The 12086-nt window shown below is 48.9% G+C and overlaps 1 protein-coding gene across 1 annotated transcript in view; it reads right to left on the reverse strand.

Moving 5' to 3' along the window:
• Positions 1–233: 233 nt before the first annotated feature.
• The window catches only part of C3 (complement C3), a 43718-nt gene continuing 31865 nt past the window's right edge, over positions 234–12086 (reverse strand). The window contains exons 28-41 of the mRNA XM_019015534.3: positions 9135–9291; positions 8513–8676; positions 7377–7535; positions 7164–7223; positions 6949–7039; positions 6777–6828; positions 4537–4624; positions 4336–4425; positions 2546–2651; positions 1795–1884; positions 1513–1596; positions 757–840; positions 537–672; positions 234–422 (exon numbers count right to left, since the gene is read on the reverse strand). Coding sequence (XP_018871079.1) covers positions 281–422; positions 537–672; positions 757–840; positions 1513–1596; positions 1795–1884; positions 2546–2651; positions 4336–4425; positions 4537–4624; positions 6777–6828; positions 6949–7039; positions 7164–7223; positions 7377–7535; positions 8513–8676; positions 9135–9291 — 1503 coding nt within the window. The 3' untranslated portion in view covers positions 234–280. The remainder of the gene's footprint in view (positions 423–536; positions 673–756; positions 841–1512; positions 1597–1794; positions 1885–2545; positions 2652–4335; positions 4426–4536; positions 4625–6776; positions 6829–6948; positions 7040–7163; positions 7224–7376; positions 7536–8512; positions 8677–9134; positions 9292–12086) is intronic.

Below are 12086 nucleotides of genomic sequence, written 5' to 3' on the forward strand. Positions count from 1 at the left end.
GCTGTGAGCTGCCGGTGAGTGTGCAGGTGAAATGGAGGTGAGGCGCAGGTGCATGCCACGTGCAGGTGAGGCAGGTCCATGCTCCTTGGCTAAAGAAGTCAGCACACTAGCAGGTGAACGCCAGGAGAAAATGCGGTGGGAACAGGTGAGGTTTCAAGTAGGATGGAGCTGAGCTGCAGGTGAGGCGGCTGGGGATTTCAGCCTCTCCCTCTTGGCAAAGAACTCCAGACACGTGAGATATAACTGAAGCTTTATCTGGAGTGGGGGAATGGGGGTGTGGTCAGTTGGGGCACCCAAAGACAACCATGCTCTCGGTGAAGGCGCCGAGGTCCTGGCATTGTTTCTGGTTCTCTTCGTCTTGGCATTCTTCCTCCTCGGGCCAGTGCTCCACCCAAGTGTCCTTCCCGATGATGTAGCTGAGGCTGGAGGGAAGAATGGCAGGTCAGGAAGGGGCGTGGCGTGGGCGTGGCGCAGGGGCGTGACAATGGTGTGGGCGTGGCATGGGCGGGGCAGTCGGGCGCAGGGAAAGCACTCACTTGGGCTTCTCTCCCCAGAAATCGGAGGAGAGACCCCACATGAGGTAGTGTTTCTTCTCCTCCAGCTTCAGGGCTTCTCTGCACTTGATGGGGCTGATGAACGTGCGCTGCTGTCCAACCTGCACCTCATCCGAGCCTGGAGTGGAGGGGAGAGGGAAGAAGCTGAGTCGTGGGGAGGAAGCCAGGGAAGAGCCACGGGAGGCAGCGTGCTGAGCCTGACCTGACTTGATGGTCTGCTCAATGGCCATGATGTACTCGTCAAAGTCATTGGACAGCTGAACCTTGACCAGTCGGGTCTTGTACACTGTGGGGGAGAGGCAGACAGTTTGGGTGGTGGGCTAGGTTGACCATGAGGGGCACCCTGGTTTGCAAGTGCACCCGGGCATGTGGCTCTCTCTCCCAAGCAGAAAGTTGCAGAATCACAGCCAGTCACACTATGGCCCACCCCTCATTACACACACAACCATAGAGGGTCCCATGTCACCATCCACACACAGTCGTGCTCATAGGCATGCACAGAGGTCACAGCCACCCACAATGTCTAGTAACATACTATTCATACTATGCAATGAGAGTGACTCATATGCACAAAATACTGTAGCCTCATGGCCATGCACACAACCATAGCCCTGGAAAACTACGGTCATATACGTAACTTCAGGACCTCACACTCACTGCCATCTACAACCACACAGCCTCACACAACCACAGCCACATACAACTACAACCTGACAGCCACCCACGCAATGATGCATACAACCACATCTACCTTTTCTCACATGAGCATACCTAGGCCACTCACAGTCATGGTTCCCCACACAATCATGGCCCCTCACAATACATGCTCACACACACACACCACAGTCACCCACACCCACAGCCTGAAGCCACACCATGACAACCACACCTACCACCCACCACACAATTGGACACACACAGCTAAACATGCGTGACCCCCCACCCATCACCCACTCACCATAGTCCACTCCTGGCTCACAGGCCTTGTCCAGCCGTTCTTCCAGGGTGACCTTGTCATCCGACTTTTGTATGAAGCAATTCTCTGCAGGGTGGGGTGGAGACACGGTCTAAGTCCCACTCCTTATCTGGGGCCTACTGCCCATGGGTGTGGCCAGCCCTGGGAGCCTACCCACCTTGGTATCCCCTGGGTATGGGTCTGGGGGTCCCTGACCATGGGATAGATGACCTGGGTAAGTGTGGCTTGCTCAGGCCCACCTGTTCCCGGCTCCAGGGAACTCACCCTCAGCACAGCGGCACAGTTCATCACGGCAGAGCTTGTTCAGCTTTCCATCCTCCTTTTCCGGATGGTAGAACCGGGTACAGCTTTCCGCTGAGGGCAGATGTGATGTGAAGATGAGAGGATAAGGGCCTCCCTCCAAAGACCATGCCTGGGAGGCCCAGATCCCCAGTTCTCAGTCTTCAGACCTGGAGATGCTAGGTCTTCAACCCCTCAGATCCCTCAGACCCCAAGACCCCCTCTACTTTCTGATCTTTGGGATTCTCAGACCCTTGAGTCTCTTAGACTCTCAACTCACAGAAGCCTGGGACCCTCAGACCCCAAATTCATAGATTCCTGGGACACGCAGGCCTCCAACCCTCATATATCTAGAATCCTTAGACCCTTATTTTCAGAACCTCCTGCAACTCACATATTCCTAAGACCCTGAGACCCCTGAACCCATCAGACCCCCAACTCTCAGATCCCTAGAACCAACTCATAGATCCTTGGGACTCTCAGACCCCTGGGACCTTCAGATTACTAATCCTGAAATCCCTAGCCTGCTAGACCATCATTCTCAGATCCCCTCAGAACCTCAGAACCTCAACTCATAGATCCTTGGGACCCTCAGACCCGTGGGACCTTCATACTACGAATGCTCAAATCCCTGGACTCCTTAGACCTTCATTCTCAGATCCCCACAATTCATATATACCTGGGACTCTCAGGCCCCTGGAACCATCAGACCCCAGGCCCTAGGTTGGCTGCTCACCCAGGTTGTAATAGGCGTAGACCTTGACTGCACCAGGCTGGATAAGCTCTACATTAAAGTATTGGTGAACTTTGAAAGCTAGACAGTCATCCTCAGAGTGTGAGACCTGAGGGGGAAGGAGGAGCTTGGTCAGTGGGGTGATGTGGGAGGGAGTCCAGCATTGTCTTGGGAGCTGAGGCAGTGGTGGAGAAACTGAAGGATCAAGGAGGAAGTGGCAAAGATGAATGAGCAATTCAGCAAATCCATTTACTTTTCTTCCTAGACTCACAGTGAGACTACCTTTCTCAGCTCCTCTTTCAATTAGGTGTGGCCAGGTGGCTGAACAGATTGCTATCTATGCCCATAAAAACAACCCATGCACAATCTTATTTCCATCTAGAATGAATGAATCCTGCAGAGAACTACAGAAGATCCTAAGGATTGCAGAGCCACAGGATGGAAGGTGCTTGGATCCCTGAGTGACTACATGGAGCGGAGGGACCCTTCCTTACCCCCCATGCCAACTGGACTTTACATGAGTGAGAGATACAAGTCTGTGTGTTAAGACCCCATATTCTTAGGAGTTTTGTTTCAGTAGCTATTGTTACTTAAGCTGACTAAAATGGGATTGAGGGGCCCTTTGGGTATTAGGAGTTAGCAGGGAGGATATGGGGATAGGAGAATGGGAAGAAATAAGAGAAGGGAGAGGAGAAAGCCCAAATCATGGTAGAGATGAAAGAGTCAGAGAATGCCAGATGGAGAGAAAATAACAGAAGAGGGGGCAGGTGTGGTGGCTCATGCTTGGAATCCCAGCCCTTTGGGAGGCTGAGGCAGGAAGATCGCTTGAGGCCAGTAGTTTGAGACCAACTTGAGCAACATATCAAGACCCCCATCTCTACAAAAAATAAAACAATCAGCTGGGTACTTACACAGAATATTTATGAAGAAACAAGAACAAAAATTCAGCTGGGGCCAGGCACCAGGGGCTTATGCCTGTAATCTCAGCACTTTAGGAGGCTGAGGTGGGAGGATCACTTGAGCTCAGGAGTTTAAGACCAGCCTAGGCAGTACAGTGGGACCCCATATCTACAAACTTTTTTTTTTTTTTTAATTCACTGGGCATGGTGGCATGCACCTGTAATCACAGCTACTCAGGAAGCAGAGGCGGGAGGATCATGTAAGCCTGGGAGGTCAAGGCTGCAGTAAAAAAAAAAAAAAAAAAAAAAAAAAAGCTGGGTACAAAAGCATAATATTTATGAAAAAAAAATTAGCTGGGCGCAGTGTCGCAGACCTGCAGTTCCAGCTCCTCAGGTGGCTGAGGCAGGAGGATCCCTTGAGCCCAGGAATTTGACTTTGCAGTGAGCTAGTATCAAGACACTGCACTCCAGTCTGGGTGACAGAGCAAGACCCTGTCTCCTGAAAGAAAGAAAACAACAGAAGGGAGAAATAGATCAAAGAAAGAAACAAAGCTCAGGATTGGGTTAGGGAACGAGGCAAGACCTTGCTCTCTACAAAGCACTTAAAAAAAAAACCAAAAAAACCAAAGGGGCTTTTTTTCAATGGTTGTTTAAGACTCTGATAAGAAGCTGGAGGAGGCAAATGGTCAGAAGATGAGATGTTTATAGAAGATGCTGGGTTGACCCCCTTATTTTACAAGCTCCTTCCCCTACAACTCAGCAGCACAGACCCTGTCTCCTCTGGCCCAGGGTTAGTCTGACCCAGAGACAAAAGCTGAAAGGAAAAGAAAGACCAGCCAGATAGAGGTCAGGGTGCCCCTGGAAGCCTCCCAGGGGAGGATGTTGCAGCCTTACCTTGTCCAGGTAGATGATGAGGGTGTTCCTATCGGAGAAGGCTTTGTCCAGCTCATACTTGGAGATGTATCTGTCAACACCATTGGCCAGCTGGGGAAAAGTGGAGCCTGTGAAAAATCCCTCCTGGACCCCTCTCTCCCTGCAGCCTCTTCCAGAACCCAGGCTCCTTTCCACTTATCCCAGCTCCTGAGCCCTTCATACCTGCTTCAGGTCATCTGTGTCTGGAGCAAAGCCAGTCATCATGGATATGTCCAATATAGACATAGTGGCATCCTGGTCTCCCCGGTACCTGGATAGTGCAGAAAGAAGGGCATTGGGTCCCAAGGAGGGGTCAGCCCCAAGGGTCTGTTCCTGGACAAGGAGGTCTGATCAGGCACTGAGACTTCTGATTCCCACATAGCAGCACAGAGGGGCGTTACATTTTTTAGGAAACATTTCCCCAAAGGAAATAAAAAGCAAGGTAATGTAATGGTCAAGGTGATTAAGAGCTCAGACTCTGCACCCAACTGCATGGATTCAAATTCCAGCTCTAAATAACATTGGATGCATTACTTGACCCTCCATGCTTCAGTTCTAGAAAACAAAGGCAAGAATACAGGCAGCCCTCACTTTGCATGATTCAGTTAAATAACACTAGTAGCCCAGTGACATGGTTCATTTTCAGTACCTTGGTATATTGATCACGAGTAGTTGCATATGGTATAAACTTTGTTGCTAACTCTTCAGTCTAGAAATCACGACATAAATAAAAGATAAGCATCATAATTGAGGGCCAATTACTGTCACTCCTTTCAAAGTCCATCAGTGATCGGTCACTGAGCTTCTGCTCTTCAATTTATGCACAGACAGCAAAGTGTGTAGTTCTGTTGCCTCCCTGTCTCCAGGTGGCTAACTCCCATGAGATTTTACAACAATGTATCACGAAAAGAGGGAACTGGCCAACAAAGATAAAAATGCAGCAAAGAAATGAAAAGTGATAATGCCAGAAGTGAACTTCAAAGAGAGCATAAATGGAGTTATCAAAGAATAGCAGACTATGGGGATGTTGACCCTGCTGCCATTTGAGAGATAGGTAGCATAGAGGAACTCAGGGAAGGCAAATGTATTAGCATAAATAAGGAAGGTCATGGGGACAAAAAGGATGAAGATGTCCCAGAGGAAGGGACATTATAGAATACAAAGTCACTTTAAAGAAACTCTTGGAGGAATTTTGTGACATGGAAAGCTCAAAGGATAAAATATTGGAAGCTGATCCAAACTTAGAAAGGAGCAAGACAAGGTACTAAGGCGTAGAAAAGATGTTTACTCCATGTTGTAAATTATACAAAGAGAAGAAGGCAAGCATTTTTTGAACTAAAGTACTCTCCGTAAGTGTCATACAAAGGAAAAAAAAAATACACCTTGCATCTCAATGCTCTAATGTTTTAAATTACAGTGTAGTCAAATACTCATCTTACTATGAATTTCATTTCCCTGTATCTTTATTTTATTTTATTCTATTTTTTTTTTTTTTTTTTTTTTTGAGACAGAGTCTTGCTCTTTCGCCCAGGCTGGAGTGCAGTGGCATGATCTCAGCTCACTGCAAGCTCCGCCTCCTGGGTTCACGCCATTCTTCTGCCTCAGCCTCCCAAGTAGCTGGGACTACAGGCACCCGCCACCATGCCCGGCTAATTTTTTTGTATTTTTAGTAGAGACGGTGTTTCACCGTGTTAGCCAGGATGGTCTCGATCTCCTGACCTCGTGATCCGCCCGCCTCAGCCTCCCAAAGTGCTGGGATTACAGGCGCAAGCCACCACGCCCAGCCATTTCCCTGTATCTTTATAACTGGCAGTATGATAATTTTAAATGTTGTAATAGAAACATTTAGGCTGGGCATAGTGGCTCATGCCTGTAATCCCAAAACTTTGGCAGCCCAAGGCAGAGAAATGCTCAAGGCTAGGAGTTCGAGACCAGCCTGGGCAACACAGTGAGGCCCTGCCTCTAGAAAGAATAAAAAATAAAAATCAGCCAGGTGTCATGGCACACGCGTGTAGTCCCAGCTAATTGAGTGGCTGAGGCAGGAGGATCGCTTGAGCCAGGGAGTTTGAGGTTACAGTGAGCTATGATTGTGCCACTGCACTCCAGCCTGGCTGACAGAGCAAGACCCCATCTCTCTAAAAAGAAAAAAAGAAAACTTTAAAGGTCGTGGAATGATTGTGTACTTTTCTCCATTGATTACTAAGATGCTTTGACAGTCTCAACTTACATGGTCATTGCTGTGGTCTCACATTAACATGCAAAGCAAGGACTGTCTGTGTTGTCTACCTCATGGTGGATACTTAGAACAGTATCAGATACACAGTGTACTTGGAAAGTACTGAATATCATGGATATTATTTGCAAGAAGTCTTGCTAGAGATAGAGGGATGGCCAAGATGAACCCCGGTGACCTAGCTTCTTACCTGGTACAGATCTCAAGGATCATAGTGTTCTTGGCATCCTGAGGCCTCTTTTCTAGAAACACAGAAGAGAGAAAGATGGGAGAGGGTATACCTGTGTGTTGATTCAGGAGCGGGGAAGACATCAGAAGAGGGGTAGGAGGAAGGTGACAGATAAGGCCTTGATTCCTTTTACCTGTTTCCGGTGCTGGTTTTATGGTGACCTTGAGGTCGAATTTATTACAGGTGAGTTGATCTTTGGCCTTAGCATGGTACATTGTCACCACCTGGTAAGATGGGAGAGGAGACACAATGTCAGCCCACAGGACTAGGACTGCTGGGGACAAGAGGAGATGGTCCCTCTGGGGCAGAGGGGCATGGGCCAGGCAGGTGTGGGTTTCTGTTCCTTACCGACAAGGTGCCTTGGCCTTTTCCTTCAGCTGTGACTGTGAAACCCTCATTTTCCTTGGTCTGCAGAGTGAAAAGAGAGAAGACAGCATGTTGGGAATTAAGCCTTTTGCTGCCTGTGATGGTCACCTGGCCCTCCCTCTTGCTTCCCAGTAAACCCTGGCTAGTGTAGGGGGAGACAGCCAGAGTGAGGAGGGCTTGGCTGGGTGACTGTACCTCTTCTGATCGCAGGAGGCTGGCAGATTCCCAGTGGATACGGTGGGTGATCTTGGAGCTGCGGCTGGGCAGTTGGAGGGACACATCCAGGTTCAGTTCCTTGTGGTCAGGGACATCCTTTTGGTATTGAGCCAAGGCTTGGAACACCATGAAGGTGGCCTAGAACCCACAAGAGAGAAAGATGGTGATCTGGGAGCCTGGGAAAGTGGCTAGAATCCACTGGGGGATAAAGAGGTTCAAATCAGAGCTGGGACATCAAAATGTGGCCTAGAACCTACTAGAGAGTGCAGGGGTAATAACTGGAGGTCACTGGACTCTGAGGACATGTTCAGAACTCTCCGAGGGACAGAAACTTACACCAGGACTTGGAGATGCTGAGAACATGTCTAGAATCCATCAGAAAGTCCAAATGTAAGACTGAATGTCTAGCGACCCTGAGGATGCGGTCTAGACCCATCAAGAGGAGAGAGTCTTAGACCAGGGCTTGGAGACATTGAGAATATGTCTAGAACCCACTCATGAAGAACAGAATAAAACTGTAGCCAGAGGATACTGAGCATATAATCTACAACCCAAGAGTGACACTGTAACACTGAGAACGTGAGTGACAGACCACCAGAAAGAAAGGAGGTCAACTGGAGCCTGAAGTTGCTGAAGCCTGAAGTTACTGAAACCATGGCCTAGAAGAGGGTTTGCATAATGCCTCAGGGTAACTGGGAACATAGTATAGAGCCCGCCAGTGAGGCAATGTGACATTGGGAGCCTGGTAGAACTGGGAACATGGTCTAGAACCCACCAGCAAGACAGGGTAAGATTGTGAGATAGAACTGGGAACCTGGTTTAGAGCCCACCAGGTGGAGAGAGAGGCTTAGACCTGAACCTGGGCCCTGAGAACATGATCTAGACACCTGGGGCAAGTAGAAGGCTCAACACACAGCTTGGAGTATCCAGATTGTATTCTAGCACCTATAGATGGGTTTGCAATTAAGAAAAACTGATTCTCAACTCCACTGCAATCACACTGGCTCGTGGGAATGAAGAACTGCCTCGCTGGGCCTCAGTGTCTTCTCTAGGAGGCCAGTGGGAAGCCGCAGGAGACAGGGATGCATGTGCCTAGGGGCTGTGGGCCCACTTGCCTGGGTAGAGCCATAGCCACCACCGTAGTATCTCTGTTCATTGAGCCAACGCACGACGGGAGGCACAAAGTCAAAGTCTTTTAGCTGCAGTAGGGCCAAGAGGGCATAGGATGTGGCCTCCACATTGTAGAGCTGCTTACCAGGGTCCTCCCAGCGGTTCTTATCTGCAAAGAAGATACCCCATCCCCAGCGCTCACTGCTCTGTCCAGCCTGGGGATGGCTCAGAGAAAGCTCAGAAAGAGATGCATGCTAGACTTCCTGGTGTTTGGGTGTCCTGGCTGACATTTGAGGCTCTCAATTACTTGGCTTCTGCCTTACCTCTCTTGTTTCATCAACTCTCACTTCTCCCTTTGAAATGAATGCTTAATACGCATTTGTTGAATAAATGACGCAACAAACTTTCTCGTGTGGTTTACAATGAGGACCTGTGAAAACTTAGAGCCATGCATCCCAGCTCAGCTCAGGGTTATGCATCCCAGCTTGATACCTTAGGACTATCCATCTCAGCTTGGCTTAGGGTCATCCGTCCCAGCTCAGCTAAAAGCCATGCATCCCAGCTCAGTATCTCCCGCCCTGAACTTCAGCCATGCATCTCCCTTCACCCCTCCAGGCCAACCCTCACCTTTGGCTGTGGTCAGAAATTTGTTGAGAAGAGGCCCCTTCAGCCTGCCCATCTGGGCCAGAGCATAGCCAGCAATGGCCACAGTGTAGGATCTCTGTAGGTTCATGTAGTTGGCTTCAAGGAAGTCTCCTGCTTTAGTGATGCTGCCTGGCAGGCTCTATGAGAAAGAGGATCAGATTCTCTGGTCATGTGGGCGTTGCTGTCACATTAGTAAGGATCATTCGAGCAGCACTTCCTGAGCATCAGGGATTTCTGTCCTTGGGACATACCTGTCTTAGATTTGTCCATTTTTGAGAATTTCCCAGATATTTTAGCCACCATGAGCTGCCTTGTTGCTGCACATCTATTATGTATCTGGAGAAATCCACGTACCCCGTGGTGTGCTGGTAAACGTTTAACAGCCAGCTCTCCAGTGGGAGGGTTGAGGGATCCTTGGTTTACAATGATTTACAATTTCTGTGGTGTAAATACTCCCACCAGGGCCAATTTCACGGTGTCAATGTGACATCACTGAACAAAGCCTTGGGGAGACATTCTCCAAATTGTTACTCATAAACTAGTATGCGCCAGATTCAGTACACCACTGTGAACACGTCATCCAGTCATCATCATCATCACCATCATCATCATCGTCATCATCTTTATCTTCTTCATCATCATAGCTCACACTTACTTTGTGTCATTCAGATACCCACACATTTAATCTCATAAAACCTGATGAGCATACTGAGCCCTGAGAGATGCAGTAATTTTGCAAAGACCACCTAGGAAGTAAGTGGCAGAGTTAGGATCCAAACACAGCCTTCTGGGGATGGGGCAAGACATGATTTGTACTGTTTTCTCATTTCCATGATGTAAATACTTCCATCACTGATTTCAACCTACCAATATGGTGTCGTTGAATGTAGAGTTGGGAAGAGCTTTGCAGTACCACAGTATTATATAGTATTTTCACTATACAGATCCAACAGACATAAGTAACCCCAAGAGTATAGATTATGGGAGTAAGGCGTTTAGGAAGTGATGAGTTTGAGTGTTTCTAACCTTTATGTTTAATATAATTTATTTAACTCTAAGTTTTATAACTTTGGTTGGTTGGTTGGGTTTTTTGTTGTTGTTGTTTTCTTTTTTTTTGAGACGGAGTCTCGCTCTGTCGCCCAGGCCGCAGTGCAGTGGCGCTATCTCGGCTCGCTGCAAGCTCCGCCTCTCGGGTTCAAGTGATTCTCCTGCCTCAGCCTTCCCAGTAGCTGGGACTACAGGCGCCCGCCACCGCGCCCGGCTAATTTTTTGTATTTTTAGTAGAGACGGGGTTTCACCGTGGTCTCGATCTCCTGACCTCGTGATCCGCCCGCCTCGGCCTCCCAAAGTGCTGGGATTACAGGCGTGAGCCACCACGCCTGGCCTTTTTTTTGAGACGGAGTCTCGCTCTGGCCCAGGCTGGAGTGCATGGCGCAATCTCGTCTCACTGCAACCTCCGCCTCCCGGGTTCAAGCCATTCTTGTGCCTTAGCCTCCTGCGTAGCTGGGATTACAGGCGCCCCCCTCCACCACGCCCGGCTAATTTTTGTATTTTTAGTAGAGACGGGGTTTTGCCATGTTGGCCAGGCTGGTTTTGAACTCCTGACCTCAGGTGATCTGCCGGCCTTGGCCTCCCAAAGTGCTGGGATTACAGGCTCACTGTGCCTGGCCTAATACTTAGTTTTTAATAATAATTGTATTTAATGACCAGCTTGAAAAATTCCTGGAAATTTAACACTGGGCTCCTGCAAGCTGGTTATAGCACACTTTTTTTTTTTTTTTGAAAAGGAGTCTTGCTGTGTTGCCCAGGCTGGAGTGCAGTGGTGCAATCTCGGCTCACTGCAACCTCCACCTCCCTGGTTCAAGTGATTCTCCTGCCTCAGCATCTTGAGTAGTTGGGATTACAGCACACTCTTGACCCCAGGAGTCTGGTTTCACAGCCTGTGCTATACTCTGCTACAATGTTGCTATGTTGTAGCAGAAACAAATCTCTTTTATTCCTGCCCATTTGCCTCTCTGACATCCACTCCTTTTGTAAGAACTTCTTCTCCCTTCCGTTCACGTGCCCACAGTGGAAACAGCCATGTCTGCCCACTGAGACCTACTTCCTGTCCTTAGCTGATTGGTCCAGATGTAGTCATCTGACACAGGCTGAGCCAATCAGAGTCCTTCCCTGGGAATATGGCGGCCCTAACCTTGATCTGATATTTTCTCTAAGGAAGGCAGCCATATTCTGCCTGAACTGAATTATTGGCCAAGAACGGAATGAAGATCACGGGAGAGAGGAGCAAAGCATCCTGGCAGAGTCCCTGAGGCCACCTTCATCTCTAATGCCTTGGTGCCTGCACATAAATTCCCCATCAATTTTTGTATAATCTGGGTCACATATGTGTTATATCTGGGACAACTCAGAGGCCTAAAAATACAGAGATCGTTATTTATTATCCCCATTTTACAGATGCACATCTTGAGTGAGGCTCAAGGGTGGAAGTGCCCGTGAGTCAGGATTTTAAGTCAGATTTGTCTGACCCCACAGTCCCCCACCCCCACCTCTCCTCTCTCTCTCTCTCTCTCTCTACCTACCTACCTACCTACCTACCCCCCTCTCTCTCTCTCTCTCTCTCTCTCTCTCTCTACCTACCTACCTACCTACCTACCCCTCTCTCTCTCTCTCTCTCTCTCTCTCTCTCTCTCTCTCTCTCTCTCGGTCCCTCTTGGGTGTTAGAGGCAACAGCCCTGTGTTTGTTTTTCTCTTCACTGGCCCCTCCCCTCCATCTCTTTTCCTAAGGGGGGAGAAGCCATTAGCTGGGGGTGGAATCCTGGGCTTCCCACTTGGAAAGCTAAACGTTAAACAACCCACTCAAAACCCCACGATCAGCTAGGTGCAGTGACTCACGCCTGTAATCCGAGCACTTTGGGAGGCTAAGGTGGGTGG

This window comes from Gorilla gorilla, chromosome 20 (genome assembly GCF_029281585.2).
Source record: "Gorilla gorilla gorilla isolate KB3781 chromosome 20, NHGRI_mGorGor1-v2.1_pri, whole genome shotgun sequence".
NCBI classification, from domain to species: Eukaryota; Metazoa; Chordata; class Mammalia; order Primates; family Hominidae; genus Gorilla; species Gorilla gorilla.